We start from the raw sequence: 20,185 nt of genomic DNA, 5'->3' as shown, positions 1-20,185 counted from the left end.
GCTCCACACACAGCGCAACACACACAGCAGACACACACAGCAGCTCCACACACAGCACACACACACAGCAGACACACACAGCACACACACACAGCAGACACACACAGCACACACACACAGCAGACACACACAGCACACACACACAGCAGCTCCACACACAGCGCAACACACACAGCAGACACACACAGCACAGCAGCCCCACACACAGCGCGGCACTTGTGTCACTCCACATACCGTGCAGGTCGTGGGGGTCATTTGACCATACTTCACCACGCTGCTCAATGCAATTGGTGAACATGGGGGGCCTACGGCACCTGCTTCACGCACGTCAGTGGCAGTGGCCGTCCGTCCGCGCACCGGCCACGCTGAGGCCTGCTTGGCCTCTGCCCGAGCTGCAGCGATGGTGGTGGGGGGGGTTGCCGTTTTGTCTCTCGAACCTTCACAGAGACAGCCGCTCACAACGAACCTTGACCCCCAGGGTTCGTTTATTATTGGACCTCTGTGAAAAATAACTTAATAGCTCAGGATAAATAAAGATTCTGATTCTGATATTACTGTCGTACAATTCATGCACAGGTGTTCAAAGACTATACAGTGATCCCACCGAGGTCAAATGTTCGCTCGACTCGCTCGCACCACCCCGTCACCACGGCTGGCAGCGGCGTGCGAGATGCCTGCGGTCTGCGCGGGTGCCGTGCGTGTCTGGGCACGCGCGCACGGCACTCGTAGGAACTACGGTACTCGATAACGGAACTTGCCCCAACGGCAGGTACAGGCTGTACGGGGATCTCTGTCGTTGTGTGCCAGGGAGAGTGGCGGATACTCCTCCTCATCTCCTCGTCCTCCTGCGGGAACCGGAGCGGCACGGGAGGTGGCGCTGGCGCTAGTCCCCTGTGCGGAACGTCGGAACATCCCCGCGGGGAGGAACTCGGTGGTGGTGAGGAGCAGGAGGAGGGCGCGGTGCGTGGTATGCGTGTGTGCGTGTCTTTGTGCGTGCGCATGGGTGTGTGTGTGTAGATTGGTGTGTGCGCTTGTGTGTTTGAGCGGCAGTGTAGCGTTAATGCGCTGCGCTATGAACCTGGTGACCCAGGTTCGATTCCCGCTCATGGCCAACACCAGTGACGATTATCTGAACTGGTCCTGGGCCTCCCCTAGGTCGACTCAGCCTCAAATGAGTACCTGGTGCGATGTGTAAACATCCCCACTGGGGAGACAAAGGCGGGCGGGCGTGGCGCTGGCCACTCACCCCCTCGTGCGCCGTTCCAGCCTTCATAGGTGCTGCTCCCAAACAGCACTTACCCCAACAGTCTATTAAGGCTATCCGGGGGGGTCTTTGTATCTGCTTGTGTGTGTCTAGATTGGGGTGTGTGCGTGTGTAGATTGGTGTGTGTGTAGATTGGTGTGTGTAGATTGGGGTGTGTAGATTGGGGGTGTAGATTGGGGTGTGTGTGTGTAGATTGGGGTGTGTGTGTGTAGATGGGTGTGTGTGTGTAGATTGGGGTGTGTGTGTGTGTGTAGATTGGGGTGAGTGTGTGTGTAGATTGGGGTGTGTGTGTAGATTGGGGTGTGTGTGTAGATTGGAGTGTGTGTGTGTAGATTGGTGTGTGTGTAGATTGGTGTGTGTGTGTAGATTGGGGTGTGTGTGTGTGTAGATTGGGGGGGGTGTGTATGTAGATTGGGGTGTGTGTGTAGATTGGGGAGCGGTAGTGTAGCGGTTAGCGTGCTGCGCTATGAACCTGGCGACACAGGTTCGATTCCCGCTCACGGCCAACACCAGTGACGATTATCTGAACCGGTCCCGGGCCTCCCCTAGGTCGACTCAGCCAAAGGCGGTCGGGCGTGGTGCTGGCCACCCACCCCCTCGTGTGCCGTTCCGGCCTTCATAGGTGCTCGCTAACAGCACTTGCCCCAACAGTCTGTTCCAGGCTATATGGGGATCTTTGTAGATTGGGGTGTGTGTGTAGATTAGGGTGTGTGTGTAAATTGGGGTGTGTGTGTGTAGATTCGGGTGTGTGTGTGTAGATTGCTGTGTGTGTGTGTGTAGATTGGGGTGTGTGTGTGTAGATTGGGGTGTGTGTGTAGATTGGGGTGTGTGTGTGTAGATTGGGGTGTGTGTGTGTGTAGATTGGGGTGTGTGTGTGTGTAGATTGGGGTGTGTGTGTGTGTAGATTGGGGTGTGTGTGTGTGTAGATTGGGGTGTGAGTGTGTGTGCAGATTGGGGTGTGCACGTGTGTATGTGGACGTCTCTGCACGTGCATGTGCATGCGTGTCGGGGCTCCAGGTAGAGCCCCTCCCACCTGACCCCAGGTATGCCACCCCCCCTCCCTACCTGACCGCACATCCCACCGCCCACATTCCCCCCCACCCCCCGCCCGCCGCCCTGTCTGTGAGACTCACGAACGAGAGCAGCGGTGGTGTCCGTGGCGAGCCCGGAGAAATCCGGTCGTGTCTCCTCTCCCCGCACGGAGCGCACCAGCGGCCGGGAGCCGCCACGCGGGACGGAGACGCCGCACCGACACCCCCGGCGGGCAGCGGTGAGACGCGCCGCCAGTGTGCTCGCTTACGAGCACTCACTCATTATCATGGGTACTCAGTAACACGGACACTCGCACAGATACTGGCTCACACAGCTAATCACCCCCATGGGTACTTATATACGTAGGACACTCACTCACACAGCTAGTCACGCACACACAGATACTCACGCGGAAAAATCCCCCCTTAGCCTTGAGCAGACTGTTAGGTGGCCAGCACCACGCACGTCCGCCTTTGTCTCCCATTTCGCGATGTTTACACACCGTACCGGGTACACATTTGAGGCCGAGTTGACCTAGGGGAGGCCCAGGATCGGTTCAGGTAATCGTCACTGGTGTCAACCGTGAGCGAGAATCGAACTCCGGTCGCCGGGTTTGTAGCACAGCACGTTAACCGTTACACCACCGCTATGACACACACACTCTACACACACACACTCTACACACACACTCTACACACACACACACTCTACACACACACACACTCTACACACACTCTACACACACTCTACACACACACACACACACTCTACACACACACACACTCTACATACACACACTCTACATACACACACTCGACACACACACACTCTACACACACACACACTCTACACACACACACACTCTACACACACACACTCTACACACACACACTCTACACACACACACTCTACACACACACACACTCTACACACACACACACTCTACACACACACACACTCTACACACACACACACTCTACACACACACACACTCTACACACACACACACTCTACACACACACACACTCGACATACACACACTCTACATACACACTCTACACACACACACACACTACACACACACACTCTACACACACACACACTCTACATACACACACACTCTACACACACACACTCTACACACACACACACTCTACACACACACACACACACTCTACACACACACACTCTACACACACTCTACATACACACACACACTCTACACACACACACACTCTACACACACACACACTCGACACACACACACTCTACACACACACACTCTACACACACACACACACTCTACATACACACACTCTACACACACACACTCTACACACACACACACTCTACACACACACACTCTACACACACACACACTCTACACACACACACTCACTCTACATACACACACACACTCTACACACACACACTCTACACACACACTCTACACACACACACTCTACACACACACTCTACATACACACACTCTACACACACACACACTCTACACACACACACACTCTACACACACACACACACACTCTACATACACACACTCTACACACACACACTCGACATACACACACTCTACACACACACACACTCTACACACACACACACTCGACACACACACACACTCGACACACACACACACTCTACACACACACACACTCTACACACACACACACACACTCTACACACACACACTCTACACACACACACTCTACACACACACACTCTACACACACACACTCTACACACACACACTCTACACACACACACTCTACATACACACACTCTACATACACACACACTACACACACACTCTACATATACACACTCTACATATACACACTCTACATATACACACTCTACATATACACACTCACTACATACACACACTCTACATACACACACACTCTACATACACACACTCTACAAACACACACTCTACATACACACACACACACACTCTACATACACTAAAAATGGCCCAATCAAGCAGAACGCGTTGATTTAGTTCTTGGGAGCTAAGCAGCTTTGAGCCTGGATAGTGCTTGGACGGGTGACCTCAATGCATTATCAGGTGTTATAGGCAGCTACGGAGCTATGCTGTGGGCAGTGTGGAAAAAAATAATTGCTGTACTGTACTTCTATGCTCCCTGCCTTCATAAAGACCAACGTGGTGAAGTATGGCCAAATAACCTTTACAGTTTCGGGAGGCCCTCATGCAGCAGTGGATTGCCACCAGAGGATGAACATGAACGTACAGAGCGCACACACCCACGATCGCGTGAGTCAAGGGACATTTAAACACGGAAGCTATTTCCTGTGGACAAAGTCCTCACTTCAACTGCATTCGTGAACCATCGCACCCAGCACCGTCACACCCAGCGCCGTCACACCCAGCACCATTATCCAGCACCATCGCACCCAGCGCCGTCACACCCAGCACCATTATCCAGCACCATCGCACCCAGCACTGTCACACCCAGCACCATTATCCAGCACCGTCACACCCAGCGCCGTCACACCCAGCACCATTATCCAGCACCATCACACCCAGCACCATCACACCCAGCACCATTATCCAGCACCGTCGCACCCAGCACTTTCCGAGGGTCTCATGCATGACGTGTCTCTCATGCCTAGGAGTTGCAGGTTGCTGTCACACGACGCTGGTGACCCCTGCTGAGCCCCGAGTACCGCCCCTGGTAGCGCTGGCAGCGATGTCGCGTGCGGGCGCGGTGCCGTCCGCCGGTGCTGCCGACGTTCCGCTGCTGTCGCCCTCCATCACTGTCGACAGAATCCGCAGGATCTTCACCCCGCCAGCTCCCATGAGGCTTTACAACCTTGGCGCCATTCAGCAGCAGCAGGAGCAGCAGCAGCAGGAGCAGCAGCAACAGGAGCAGCAGGAGCAGCAGGAACGCGACGGCGCCCAGCCAGCGTCCGTCACGCCCGTGCATTCTGAGAGGTTCGCCGAGATGCGGCTGAAGTTTGAGTGCGGCGCAGGGAGGGGAGCGACGACTTCCGCGCCGCCGGCGCCGCTTCTGCGTCGCGGCTCGTCGCGTTCTTGCGCCGGCACCCCCGCCTCCTCGCCGTCGCCACCGGCGTCGTCGCCGTCGTCGCCGCTGTCCCTGACGACGTTGCCGATAAAGGTCGGGTGCCAGGCCCTCGCCACGGCAGGCCAGGACGTCGTTCCCGGCGCGGACTCCTCGGGCGCCGGCCCCGACGCGGCCCACGGGAGGGACGACGCCGGGGTACGCGCGGTCGCCGCCCGCTACCCCGCCGACCCCGCGCCGCGCGCGATCCCGCGGAAACGCGGGGGGCCGAGCGATGGAGGAGCACGGCGGCGAGCGACATCGATCCCGCGCGCCAATGGCGTCGTTTCGGCAAGCGGCGCCGGTGACCCCCGAACTACTCCGATCGCCGCTCGCGGACTCCCCGCCAGGTCTCGCCTCAACTCGGGCCCCATCTCCAAGCGCCTGTCCGGCTTCATGCAGGACGACAGCTCTTCCGACGGCGACGACGACGACGGCGATGCCGACGAGGCCCAGGGCGGCCGAGCGGACGAGCCCGCACGAGATCCCGCAGCCGCCGCCGGGCACCGCGATGACGCTGCGACGGGACCGCCCGGCGCCGCCGGCCGAGGACGCCCGCGCTCCGCTGGCGCAGAGGAGGGCCAGGTTCTGGGAAACTCCTCCTCTTCGACGGCGATGTCGTCTCCCGACGGTTCTCCGGTCTCCAAACTGGGCTCCATCGCAGAATGCGACTTGGGTGCCAGCGACTGTGTCGGCTCCCCCGTGTTCACGGAGCACGGGGAGCGGTTGCCCTCGCACCACCGGCACGACCGGGGGGGGGAGGAGAGGGCAGCGACCGTGGAGGACAGGGCAGCACCCGGGGCATCTGCCGACCACGGCCAACGCCGCACCAAAGAGGGCGTCCCGGTCGGTGTGGAGGCGAGAGGTTCGAGGGAGCGTGAGGGCAGAGAGGCGGCGCTGCCTCAGCCGCACGCAGAGGCTCGAGGCGCGACCCCTACGACGGCCGGCGACCTCCGTCATGAAACGCCGTTACACACGGCAACGGGGGCAATGCCGGGAGAGCCGCCTGTGACCACAACCCCTGCCAAGGCTGTGACTCTGGCCGTGACCCCCGCAATGACCCCAGCAGTGACCGTGACCCCGACGCTGACCAAGACCACGACTTTAATTGCGACCTCAGCCTTGAACACAAACTTGACCCCGTCTGCAGCTCCAGCCAAGACGGTCCCTCTGCTCACGACCCCAGTGATGACCAAAAGTGTGACCGTAATCCCAATTACGACCTTGACCATGAATTCTGCCATTTCTGCCACCGCAATTATAACTTCGACCTCAACCTTAACCGTAGGCGACGTGACCCAAAGTACGACCGTGACGCCAGCGGGCCCAGCCCAAGCAAGCCCTGTCAGCCAGGCCGTGTCCACCGAGCACAACCACCGGTACCGTGGCAGCGGAGAAGCAGGCAGAGACGATGGTTGCCCCAGAGATGCAACCGAGGAAACCGGGGTTGATGGTGCTGGGGAGGAGGAGGAGGAGCCAAGGTTTGGGGGTCCCAGTGGGACCCAGTGCCTGGAGATCCCCGGCCTTGGTGAAGAGCCAGGTGAAGCCTTGATGCCAGGCCGCAGGGTGCACTTCAGCCACAAGCCAATCAAGGTTAAGTATGGGACAGGGAGGGAAAGAGGGTGGCATCACAGCGGGTGGCATTACAGCGGCATTACAAAGCCTATGCATCCTGCACCAGGCCGAACGACACTACGAAACAGATACTATACAAAGATCCCCCCTATAGCGTTAGCAGACTGATGTGAAAAGTGCTGTTGGCGAGTACCTATGAAGGCCAGCACAGCACATGAAGAAATGTGTGGCGAGCCCGGCCACCTTTGTCTCTCAAGTGGCGATGTTTGCACACCCCACCAGGTACTCATTTGAGGCTGAGTCGACCTCGGGGAGGCCCAGGAGCGGTTCAGATATTCGTCACCAATGTTGGCGGTGAGCGAGAATCGAACTCGGGTCGCAATGTTCGTCGCACTGCGTTCTAACTGTCGCGCCGCCGCTCCCCACGGCACGCGTGCAGGTGTTCGCCACGTTCTCCACCGAGCGGTACGAGCGCAGGAACGCGGACGTGGACCCCGTGCGCGCGTCAGCCGAGATGGAGCTGGAGACGCGAATGGAGGCGCTGGACGTGCAGCAGATTGCGCTGCAGAAGGGTGAGGCCATGCTGTGTCCGCTCGCCACACCACTTGGGGCTGCCGCCTCTTGAGGTACAAATAAAACCAGGGCAAGCTACAGATTTCCCACGGTAGCCAACATGGACAACCCGGTGGAAACCAGTAGGGGTGGCAAACGCCCTTCGCTCAGCAACACCGCCAAGCTCGTCACGCAACCGCTCCCGGTCACCAACGCCGCTCATCCAGCCCTTAGATTACTCGAGTAATCGGATTACTCGAGTAATTACTTGGGTAATCTCGTAACGAATTACGCGAGTGATCGGATTACTCGGTAATGGATTACTTTAGTACTCGGATGCGTCCCGGCTCTCACCCAGGACTGCTGCGGCCCGGCCCCGTCTGCGTGTGCAGGGCCCGAGGGCCTGGGCATCGCCATCGTGGGCATCGGGGCGACCGCAGGGGCGCGGCCCAGGGCGGGGGCCAAGCAGCTGGGCGGCATCTACGTGCGCGCCCTTTCCCCGGGGGGAGCGGCCCACGCGCACGGAGGGTGAGGAGGGTGAGGAGGTGTGGTGAGCGACCTGGGGCAGCTCGAGGTGGGCTAGAGGATGGAGTTGGACTTTGAAATGAGGTGACAGGGTGAAGGCCAAAGGTCGTCATAGGCAGTGAAGCGCGTGGGAGATTTGATTGTGGAGTGTGACCAATACCCCAGGTGTCCCCGTGTCCCCGTCTCCCGTGTCTCCGTGTCTTCATGTCTCCGTGTCCCCGTGTCTCCGTGACCCTGTGTAGGATCTGCGAGATGGACCAGATCTTGGCGGTTGACAGCACGAGTCTCGTCGGGGCTTCGCAGGAAGTCGCCACCCGCGTCCTCCAAAGCACCGGGGAGACGGTGAGGTGAGGCGGGAACTCACCCGACACTCGCCCTCCCGTCGCGACACTCACCCCCGCTCCTTGCAGGGAGACACGGCGAAAGGGACGAGAGCGGATGGGCGACTTAGCAGGCGAGAGATGAGAGGGCTGTGTGCTGCGCGCTCCGTTAGTGGTGTGGACGTGACCGAGCCCGTCTCTGGAATGCGCCACGCGATTCCCGGAGCCACGGTTTTGCCGTTGGACCAGTCGAGCTTCCTCCTCCACCACCACGCCGCCGGCACAGCCACACCGACAACCACACCACCGCTCACACACACATACCATCAACGAGACCCTCACCAGCAAGCACAACAACAACAACCGCCATTCGCCACTAAGTGGCGGTGACGTCACCACGACGCTTGTGCCAGGCCATGTGCACCTTGAGGCTGCCACGTGAAGTGTCGAACGCCCGCTGGCAGGAGGTCACGGGGCAGACCCAGCAGGTGCCACGGGTCGACTGACCGAGATGACCGAGATGACTGGCTGATGCACCACCTGTGCCCCCTACTGTACCAACTTGCTGTGCTTTAGCCGCCCGGCGCTCCGCTCGTTGTTGTGAGCGTCGCTCCTCCGCCCTCCGTTGTTGTTGGAGGGCGACTGCCTCCAACTGCCCAGCAGCTTCTTTTACGAGCCTCCTCCACAGAGGCCGATCTTGACACTGCTGGTACCAGTCATCGGCAAGTCCACTCAGCTCCACATCCTCCTGTACCACATCACTCCATCTCTTCTGTAGCCCATGCCGTGCCCGTTTAGCCCCCTCAATCCGGCCGAACAAAAGCTGTTTGGGCATGCGGTGATTGGGCATGCGGGCTACATGGCCCAGCCAATGCAGCCTTGCCTGCCGGAGGAGCTCACCGATGGGACTTTGTCCAGATCTTTCTAGGATTTGTGAGCTCCTCACACAATCCAGCAACCACACCACCGCTCACACACACACCATCAATCATACAGTCATCAGCAAGCACACCACTGTTCACACCCACTGCTTGGACATGTTCCACTGGAGGAGTCTACGTTTTGCAAGCATAGACAAGGGAGGGCACATACATGTGGCCGAGAAGACCCAGAGCTTCGTGTGGAGCGACAGACCAGGCAGCTCCTAAACAGCATTACGCAACTGACGGAAGCATGAAATGCCGCTCGACTGATTCGGAGTGAGATGCCTGCTACCAAACCGGTGCTGGTCATGAGCACACTGCCAAGGTGTGGGAACGGCTCCATTCTGTTCAAAACGTCCCCACTTACTCGCACGCGCACACCACCACCTACATCGTCACACGAACACCAGGGCCAGGGATTGACACAAGCCCCGCCCTCTGCCGGAGCTGGCCAATCAGGCTCTGGGCTCTTTCGTGCACACTGTGACGTGTACACCACTGTGTGCTGTGTGCAGGCTTGTGATTGGACGAGAGAAGGGAGCACATGTTGTGGGTTCAGAGGGCAACTCGGAACTTTCTGTGAAGTACAAAGAGGTCAGATCACCCCACCACCCACTCACTACGACACTCACCCTTACCACCCAGCCAAAATCCATGGCGACTTATGTGTTGACGATGATTTATGTATGTATGTTGAATTTCTTTTGTACCGTTCGTAGCCAACCGTGCTAATTGGAGGTGCGGGTGAGAGTGATGGCGATGATGACGAGCTTGCTGCAGAGACCATGACGATGGTGTAACTCTGATGTTCTGACGATGATGTTGCTGTGATGTTCTGACGATGATGTTACTGCCGTCCATGCACAGCTGCTGATCAGATTTGCTGCCGTCACTAACGAGGTGAAGGCGCTCAAGAAAGAGGTGAGTGCCACAATACAACCAGGGGGGTCGGCGGGGTAGCGGGCAGCGCTGGGCGACCTGAGCGCCTGTTGGACGTCGATGCCCAGAGCCACGTGGAGGGCGGCCGTGTAGCAGCCTGCAGTCGCCTACGTTCCCACGCACTCGTGTGTGTGTGTGCGTGTGGGGATGTGTGTGGGTGTGTGTGTGGGTGTGTGTGTGTGTGTGGGGGTGTGTGTGTGTAGGGGTGTGTGTGCGTGTGTGTGTGGGGGTGTGTGTGTGTGGGGGTGTGTGTGTGTGGGGGTGTGTGTGTGTGGACCAGCGGATGCGAGCCCATGTCCTTGACACCAGGACATACCGTGGAGCTGATCTGCCCTCTGACCATCGACTAGTCATCTGTAAGATGTGCCTGCCATTCTTCCACTCCGGTGGTGGGTGTACACCCAGGATCCCATTCCAACCAAAAGTGGCCTGGTCTCAGTTAGCTGATGAAAGTTGCAAGCGAGAATTTCATCATTGCTTGCAGCTGGGGTTGGCATCGTCCCCCACTCCTCCTGATATCGAGGGGAAATGGGCGAGGTTTAAGACTGTGACTCATGCAGCTCCAATGGCTGCTTTGGGTACGCGGTCCAGACCTCCCCAGAAACCCTGGCTGACGGAGGAGGTGTTCAGGTTAATTGAGAAAAAGCGACAGGCCCACTCTCATCGCCTACAGCATCCCACGTCAGAGAATGAGGAGGTTTACCGCAGCCTTCGCTCGGAGGTTCGGAGAGCCGTAAGGCGCTGTAAGGATGGGTGGTGGTCGCGGGTTGCTGAGGAGATGGAGTCTGCCTCAGTGGCCCGCGATCACAAATCACTATTTAACTCCATCAAAAAAGTAACCTGCAGCGCCACACCTATTACCATCATTAGAGGAAAAAACGGTGATCCAATCTCCGACCCCCAGGAACAGGTTTTCAGATTTGCTGAGCATTTCTGTGAGGTCCTGGGGGAGGGAAAATCTCTCAGCCAGGAAAACATCATGGCACAAAGTGGGGATAACCCTGCTGAGGCTGCGGTGCCTCAAATATTGGAAGAGGTCACCCCCTGTGAGTGGCTGGCTGAGGTGCCAGCTGTTGAGGAAGTACTGAGGGCGATCCGGAGTCTGAGACCAGGGAACGCACCGGGCAGAGATGATCTCCCAAGCGAAATGCTGAGGGAGGGTGGCGTTTGTGCACAGACTGCCCTACATGACATCATAACAACAGTCTGGACCACTGGACGGGTTCCGCAGGACTGGAAGGATGCCCTGGTGGTCCCCCTCTTTAAGAAGGGGGACCGTACCGACTGTAACAACTACAGGGGCATCTCACTCCTCAGTGTGCCGGGTAAGGTCCTGGCAAGGATTATTCAACATCGCCTTGCTAGGCACGCTGAGGAGAGGCTTGCGGAGCCCCAATGCGGTTTCAGGAAAGGGCGGTCCTGCACAGATGCCATATTTTCTGTCCGTCTGCTACAGCAGAGGTGTAGGGAATTCCAAAAAGACCTACATCTCTGCTTTATTGACCTGGTCAAGGCCTATGATACCATCAGTAGGACTGGGCTCTGGGTTGTTCTTCGTGCTTTCGGAGTCCCTGACCCTCTGCTCACGATCATTAAGGACCTTCATGATGGTGAGCGGGCCCGGGTAAAACTACGTGGCCGGGAGTCGGAGCCTTTCCCTGTACACCTTGGGGTGCGACAGGGATGTCTTCTGGCTCCCACATTATTTAACATCTATTTCGACTGCGTGGTTCGTGAAGCCTTCAATAGCTGTACCGGGGGAATTTACATTTGGTACAGATATAATGGGAGGCTGATCGACGCCCGGGTGCGATCAAGGGATGGCTCCCTATTGGTCAACCACGTTATGTATGCCGATGATTTGGTAATAGCTGCTCATTCAGAAGAGGAGTTGGAGACGCTGCTGCTGAGACTGGAGCGTGCCACTAAGAGGTGGGGCATTACCATCAGCCCCACCAAAACTAAGCACCTGCCTGGGTATTTTGTACCATCGGACACTCCACCCCCACAACTCCCAATTGGTGATGGGGCAGTTGTGGAGAGAGTGGAGAGTTTCCCATACCTGGGCAGTGTGCTTATGACCGGCTCCAGTTTATCAGCAGAGGTCTCACTCCGAATCAGTCGAGCGGCAATATCTTTTCATCGGTTGCGTAACGCTGTGTGGAAGCTACCTGGTCTGTCGCTCCGCACGAAGCTTCAGGTCTTTTCGGCCACGGTCATTCCCTCCCTTCTCTACGCTTGCGAAACGTGGACCCCCCTAGTGGAGCATCTTCGCCGGTTGGAAACATTTAGGCTGGCTTGCCTACGATCCATCCTGGGTTTAACCAGGCTGGATTGTGTGAGGAGCTCACAAGTCCTTGAAAGATCTGGGCAAAGTCCCATCAGTGAGCTCCTCCGGCAGGCAAGGCTGCGTTGGCTGGGTCATGTAGCCCGCATGCCCAGCCACCGCATGCCTAAACAGCTTTTGTTCGGCCGGATCGAGGGGGCTAAACGGGCGCGGCACGGGCTAGAGAAGAGATGGAGTGATGTGGTACAGGAGGACGTGGAGCTGAGTGGACTTGCCGATGACTGGTACCAGCGGTGTCAAGATCGGCCTCAGTGGAGGAGGCTCGTGAAGGACGCTACTGGGCAGTTGGAGGCAGTCGCCCTCCAACAACAACGGAGGGCGGAGGAGCGACGCTCACAACAACGAGCGGAGCGCCGGGTGGCTAAAGCACAGCAAGTTGGTACAGTAGGGGGCACAGGTGGTGCATCAGCCAGTCATCTCGGTCATCTCGGTCAGTCGACCCGTGGCACCTGGGTCTGCCCCGTGACCTCCTGCCAGCGGGCGTTCGACACTTCACGTGGCCTCAAGGTGCACATGGCCTGGCACAAGCGTCGTGGTGACGTCACCGCCACTTAGTGGCGAATGGCGGTTGTTGTTGTTGTGTGTGGGGGTGTGTGTGCGTGTGGGGGTATGTGGGGGTGTGTGTGTGGGGGTGTGTGTGTGTGGGGGTGTGTGTGTGGGAGTGTGAGTGGGTCTGCCCCATTACCTCCTGTCAGCGAGCCTTCGACACTTCATGTAGTCTCAAAGTGCACCTGGCCTGGCACAGGTGATGTCACCGCCACTCAGTGGCGACTGGCGGCTGTTGTTTTGTGGGTATGTGTGTGTGGGGGTGTGTGTGTGGGGGTGTGTGTGAGTGGGGGTGTGTGTGTGTGTAGGGGTGTGTGGGTGTGTGGGTGTGTGTGTGTGGGGAGCGGCAAGGTAGTGGTCGGCGCATAGCGCTACGGACCCAGCGACGGTGATGAATATCTGAACCAGTCCCATGCCTCTCTTAGGTCGACTCAGTCTCAAATGAGTACCTGGTACAATGTGTAAAGCATTGGCATTGGGGAAGCCTTTATAGGTGCTTTCTAACAGCACTTGCCCCAACAGCCTATGAAGAGTATACGGGGGATCTTTGTCTTTGTACGTGCGCCCGTGGTCGTGGCCGTGCTTGTTTGAGCGTCCAGGTTGCATGTCCCCGTGCCAGGTGTGCGAGGCGGAGGCGGCGCAGGCCAAGGGCGAGCGCCAGCGCTACCTGCTGCAGACGAAGCTGAAGGAGGAGCGGCGCCGGGGAGAGGCGATGGAGACCGTCATGGCCACCAAGGCGGAGGAGGCAGAGAGGCGCCACCGGGAGCTGCTGCGGCGCTACCGGCGCGCAGTGGCGCTGCTCGCGCCGGCGCTGATCAGGCAAGTTCGTTCTGTCTGGAGATGATCTGAAAATCCGAAACGTTTGAATCCAAAACGCACCCCTCGTGCACGCACGGCCGATGAGACTTGGGTGGCACTGCTCTCGCCCCGGACGATCTCTCTCCAAACGGAGACCGCGGTCGGAGATGCTGCGATGTCGATGTGCTGCAGGGAGCACGGCCTCACTGCCGGCAGTCACAGTGAGGATGGCGGCGGCGGTGGTGAGGATGGCGGCGGCGCTGGTGAGGATGGCGGCGGCGGTGGTGAGGATGGCGGCGGTGGTGGTGAGCTTGGCGGTGACGGTGAAGATGGCGGTGACGGTGAAAATGGCGGCGACGGTGCGAATGGCACTGACGCCCACCAGGTAGGGACTCCGTCGTCAGCAATCCAACCACACGCATGCACACACAAATGCCTTTCTGTGGCCATCTGGAACGCTCTTCCTTCCGCTATAAGGAAGTCAATGGAGTGATGCACTTTTAAATTTAGTTTGAAAACGAATTTCTTTAGATCTGCTTTTTGTGTTGAGTTTGTTGTCCTTCCCCCGCACCTCCGATTAGCACGGCTGCCTCCGTACGGTGCGAGAAAGGTCAACACACCTCCATGCACACAGCCGCACACACACACACAAAGACCCCCCTATAGCGTTAAGACTGTTGAGGCGAGCGCTTTAGCGAACACCTCTGAAGGCTGCAACGGCGCATGAGGAGGTGCATGACCAGTACCGTGCCCAGCCGCCTTTGTCTCCGCAGTGCTGATGTTAATACACCAAATAAGATAATCATTTAAGATTGAGTCGACCTAGGGGAGGCCCAGGACGAGTTCAGATATTTCGTCACTGATGCTGACCGTGAGCGGCAATCGAACTCGTGGTACGGTACGCTGACCGCTGCGCCACCGCTCCCCACATGCTAGAGTGAGTGGCGGGAGAATTAATGGATGTGCAGATGAGAGGAGTCTCACGGCTCGTTGCGATGATGATGTCGCCAGCAGCAGCAGGAGCAGCAGCAGCAGGAGCAGCAGCAGGAGCAGCAGGAGCAGCAGGAGTCTTCAACGGAGGAAAACGGCAACGTAACAGCCTCACAGACAGGTACACGCAAAGACAAAGAGCTTCCTTGTAGCCTCAACAGACTGTTCAGGCAAGTGCTGTTAGCCAGCGTCTATGAAAGCTTGCACAGCACACGAGGGGGTGGTTGGCCAACACCATGGCCGGCCGCCTTTGTCTCCCTCGTGGTGATCTGTACACAATGCACCAGGTTCTCATTTGAGGCTGAGATGGCCTAGGGGAGGCGCAGGACTGGTTCAGATCATTGTCACTGGTGTTGACTGAGTGGGAATCGAACTCGGGCTGCCGGGTTCGTAGGGCAGTGCGCTAACAGCTACATTACTGCTCCCCGGTGCACACAGGTACACGTACACATGCACGCACACACACGTATACACGGGCACCCACAAAAACAAAGACACACACACTTGTACACGCATGCTGGTACACAAATTTTTTGGATCTTATGTTTCGTATCAGGGCCCGATTTCTGGATTAACTAAAGACATCAACAACACATTCCTGACACGGAGGCGCGTGTCCGTGTATCCGTGTCCGCGTGTCCGTGTCCGCATGTTCGTGTCCGCGTGTCCGTGTCCGTGTGTCCGTGTCCGCGTGTCCGTCAGTCCAGGTGCTCAGGGACCCCCCGAGGACGGCCCCCGCCCCCCGGGCCCCCGCCCAGCCCCCTACATCAGCAAGGGACCCCTCTGGCGGCTAGGGTAGGAAGGGGAGGGGTACCTTGCACCCCCCCTGGTGACTTAACCACCCAGGAGCAAACGGCTCCAACCGCACCGCTCCAACCACACCACTCCAACCACACCGCTCCAACCACACCGCTCCAACCGCACCGCTCCAACCGCACCGCTCCAACCACACCGCTCCAACCACACCGCTCCAACGACACCGCTCCAACCACACCGCTCGAACCACACCGCTCCATCCACACCGCTCCAACCACACCGCTCCAACCACACCGCTCCATCCACACCGCTCCAACCACACCGCTCCAACCACACCGCTCCATCCACACCGCTCCAACCACACCGCTCCAACCACACCGCTCCAACGACACCGCTCCAACCACACCGCTCCAACCACACCGCTCCATCCACACCGCTCCAACCACACCGCTCCAACCACACCGCTCCAACCACACCACTCCAACCACACCGCTTTAAGCGCTCCACGACTCCACGACTCTGACCGCACCGCTCTTGAACACGTTGTACACCACGGGGGTCCCCCCCACCTGGATTCACCACAGCTCCACCACCACAGCTCCACCACCACAGCTCCATCACCACAGCTCCACCATCACAGCTCCACCATCACAGCTCCATCACCACAGCTCCACCATCACAGCTCCACCATCACAGCTCCACCACCACAGCTCCACCACCACAGCTCCACCACCACAGCTCCACCATCACAGCTCCACCACCACAGCTCTGGCACCAAACAGTACCACCACTTATACATTGGTTGGTATAAAAAATATTATATATTTAAAAAAAAATTCATTTTAAGTGTTATCATAAATAAAAATTTAAAACAAATTCATAAAATTCAATGATTAATTATTATGCATATGATCAGGAACAATTGTGGAAAACCATAATGAATAGTGATTACGGCTACTTAATTCAAGATCATTTAGTGAATTAATTTAAACAATTAATAGATTATCGCATTAATCAGAAGTTATGATTGGCTTTCACGTTGTCTATGGGTATGCATTATCAATTGTGATATTAATGATTTTCGCTCATCAATTATCGACAATTATGTCAGGTCTCAGAATTCAGATCTCTCCTCAGGATAGTTCTCGAAAGTGAGAAATATGATGCATGAGTTCGGAAGGAAGCATTCAGTTGCTTTTTAATCGAAGCAACTTTAATACCAGCTTACATTGACACCTACAATTCCTTATCAGAGTGCAATTACATTACAAATGCAAATACACGTACAGTACTCATCAATGCGTAGCAAATGGTTCAAAAGGCATCAACGAGCAAATCATAAGATTATACGATTTTTTTTAAAGCAACAAGGCTAACGTCCCGGGGCAATGCGACAATACACAATTGGTTTGTTACGATGTGCGATGCATGGAAGCTAAGATTCTTCAATTCTCCCATGCAAAGCTTGGCCCGCGACCTGTACATAGTACAGGTGAAATGGTGAGTGGAAAGTTAACGTCCCATCTTGCATCTTACCCGACAAATACCTCCAGTCCCACGAGGATGCGTTGAATAGCAGGGTTGGTCCACTGCTGGAGTGCGCTCGCGACCACACTGCTCGCCGCTCGCGTTGTCTGTGCACCAGTCTCGACCTGCAGCTTGAGCTCGCTGCGGCCGCGCTGGCCCGGCGCTTCTTGCTCGTCAGCAGCTGTGGAAGTGGCTTCTTGGTTTGCTGCCACCAGTTGCTGCTCACGCTCGGAGGTCAGCGGCGCGCAGGCAGCCACAGCTCCTGGCGGAGGCTGCGTGCGACAATTCTGACCACACTCCCAGCCTCTTCACACCTCGTACAATGTCAGGCAGGTTGACTTGACAACAACAGAACTCTTCCAGCCTATTGCTTCGACAAAGAATTTACGTAATTAATATGGAAAATATATAGTTCTCCTGAATTATCCTTAGGGTCAATACTTCAACACGAACTTCCATAATTCCATTATCAAATTACAGATGCTTAATCCAGACCTCATGGTAACGATGTACGGATACCAGTGATTGTTAATAAGAACACGCAAAAGTAATAAAACAACCTTCTGACCCTGCGCTGCATTGTCATGCAGCGGCACGTCCCCGAACACACATTCCAGTTGAATTCAATGATGCTCGAGAATATTCATACGCGGTGGTTGTCATTCTGAACGTTTCAGCTCTCTAAACGCCAGGACTTAATATTCATTAAAGCAGCTTAGATGCTGAGTGTGGCCGGTTTCCTGCCATGGGCCCTGTTAAAACAGCAGGGTGCCCATTTATGGCTTTTCTGGTGATGTCCGTGTTTACTCCAGGAGGGCCACTTGTTATCATCCCAAGCCATGAAGCCTCTTTTGTTTTCCAACTCCTCACTGGTGCTCATTGGTTTTTGGTGCACCAGTTGTTCTTATTCTTGGTTCTTTCGGTAAAGTCACGTAACAGATACGAGGGTTTGTGAAATTAAAAATAGATATAACATTTTAAAATTAATCTTGGAAAAAAGCAAATACACAACACCACCACCATACAGCTCCACCACCACACAGCTCCACCAACCACACATACAGCTCCACCACCACACATACAGCTCCACCACCACACATACAGCTCCACCACCACACAGCTCCACCAAACCACACATACAGCTCCACCACCATACAGCTCCACCACACAGCTCCACCAACCGCACATACACCTCCACCAACCACACATACAGCTCCACCACCAGGGTTGCCAACGATTCCCCAGGTCTCAATGTTGATGCTGCTGCATCAACTGGCGTCGCCTTTGAGGCCACCTGTGCCCAGCGTCGTCACCCAGAGCCCATCGCTACTTCTCTTCTGCTGCTGCCGGTTGGGGCTCGCTGCTGTTTTCTCCGCTGCTGCCGCCGCCGCCACCGCTGCTTCGGTTCCCGCTTGCGCCCGGATCTCGACCTCGCCGGCATCGCCGACCTCGCCGCTTGGGGCCCATCCCTCCCCTTCTCGCTCCCACTGTGGGCGGCCTGCCCGTGCCCAGGGGCCCGTCGTGTCGTCTCCGTGAGCCCGGCGTCACCATCGCCCGTTGGCGCCTGGTGTTGCTATCGCCTGGGGTCCCCCGTGGATCCCTGTGTCCGTGCGTCCCTGTGGGTCCGTATGTCCCTGTGTCTGTATGTCAGTGTCCTTAGTGTCTAGTCCGTATGTCCCTGTGTGTATGCGTGCACCTGGGTGTCCAAGAGTCCCTGTCCCTGTGTGTGCCACCCTCCAGTGGGCGCTCCTCCGCACGTCCGCTCTCCTCCGTGGTCGGATTTGAGCTGCCGTGGGGGCGGAGACGTGAACCCGGCGGGCGGCACCAGGCCGAGACGACCCCCGACCCCGCACGGCCACAGCAGGAGACGGGGGTACGCGCGGCCTCGACCGCTCACCGTTTTTGTCCTCGAGACTTCTCGCTCCACCGAGCATCCACCCCACGCCTGCGTAACCGCCGTTCGTTTTCCCTACAGATAAGAGCCATGATCCCGTCCATCTTCAGGCACCTCTCACCCAAGCAGGTGAGACGACACCGAGTCACTCGTCACAGCTGTCACCAACTATACCCCCAAAAACCTGATTAACCACAATCCACACCCGTCCAATTACTCACGGTGCCATCCGATTATCCGCAATCGACTGAATAAATGATCGCTGAAATGTAATTAGCCACGACTCCCGGTGCTCCGTGTTCCACGTGACCAAGCGCGACCTCACGAATGTGCGTCGCAACACAGAGGCGGCGAGATCCACGTGCGACATTGACAACACGTGGCCAAGATGGCCTATGACCCTACCCACGACTTCCACGTGACCCACGACGCTAACCTTCGCCCCTCACCCCGCAGAGGCGCAAACACGGGACGAACGGCGAGGGCGTCCAGGAGCGACTCCGCACGGAGGCTCCGGAGGACCCGCAGCAGGACCCGCAGCAGCATCCGCTCCGGCTTCACGCGGACACAAGCTGACCGCCCCCGGCCTCGGCGTCTACACGCGCGCACCGGGGTTGACGTCGCGCCACCGGGTAGACCGGAGCAGGTGGCTCATGACGAGTCGAAAAGCAGCGACAGCGAGGGAGGAGGTGAACTGGACGTAAAAGTATTTTCTGGTCGCCGACCCCGAAATGGAGCCCTGCACGGTGCCCACGCTGGCACCCGTCCGGAACCGCAGCTTGACCCGTGCCACGCCGGTGATCGGGACTCTAATCCTGGCCTCGCGAGTTCCCTACTGGCTCCACGATCAACTCGGTGCACGGAAGCACCGATTGCCGGGCCGCTGCTGCCCGCATGTTTCGTGATTAAATGCACTTGGGACCGTAGACTGGCCGTGTGCTCTGTGTCGGGAGAGAGAGGGAGAGAGAGGGAGAGAGACGACGCGAGGAGGTGGGGTCAGGTAAGGGCCAGGCACCAAGTGACCCGCAACGTGCGCCACGCCGCGCTCACGGCGCCTGCCGGGAGGCCGAGCGGTGAATGAACCGCGGAGGAG

At 57.2% G+C, this 20,185-nt stretch overlaps 1 protein-coding gene across 13 annotated transcripts; it reads left to right on the top strand.

Moving 5' to 3' along the window:
• Positions 1–580: 580 nt before the first annotated feature.
• LOC144724739 (uncharacterized) lies at positions 581–20,018 on the top strand. 13 transcript variants are annotated; one of them, XR_013586572.1, is made up of 15 exons: positions 581–2,534; positions 4,952–6,993; positions 7,415–7,547; positions 7,920–8,055; positions 8,295–8,399; positions 9,811–9,889; positions 10,163–10,216; positions 13,747–13,946; positions 14,118–14,310; positions 14,940–15,036; positions 15,623–15,710; positions 17,317–17,527; positions 18,939–19,071; positions 19,174–19,221; positions 19,549–20,018. XR_013586572.1 is itself a non-coding variant. In XM_078604112.1 (15 exons), the coding sequence occupies exons 2-14, from the start codon at positions 5,029–5,031 to the stop codon at positions 19,175–19,177; spliced, it is 3,303 nt and encodes a 1,100-aa protein (XP_078460238.1). In that variant the 5' UTR covers positions 586–2,534; positions 4,952–5,028; the 3' UTR covers positions 19,178–19,221; positions 19,549–20,018. The 13 variants fall into 13 exon arrangements, 11 of the variants coding, with proteins under 11 accessions (XP_078460238.1, XP_078460240.1, XP_078460239.1 ...); XM_078604112.1 differs by having other exon boundaries at positions 586–2,534; positions 17,317–17,432; XR_013586573.1 differs by having other exon boundaries at positions 588–2,534; positions 17,414–17,432.
• The last annotated feature ends 167 nt before the right edge of the window (positions 20,019–20,185 follow it).

The sequence above is a fragment of the Lampetra planeri genome, chromosome 21 (assembly GCF_965212315.1).
Source record: "Lampetra planeri chromosome 21, kcLamPlan1.2.h2, whole genome shotgun sequence".
Classification (NCBI taxonomy): domain Eukaryota; kingdom Metazoa; phylum Chordata; class Hyperoartia; order Petromyzontiformes; family Petromyzontidae; genus Lampetra; species Lampetra planeri.
The sequence above is the reverse complement of the archived record's forward strand: the minus strand, read 5'-3'. Positions and strand labels throughout refer to the sequence as shown.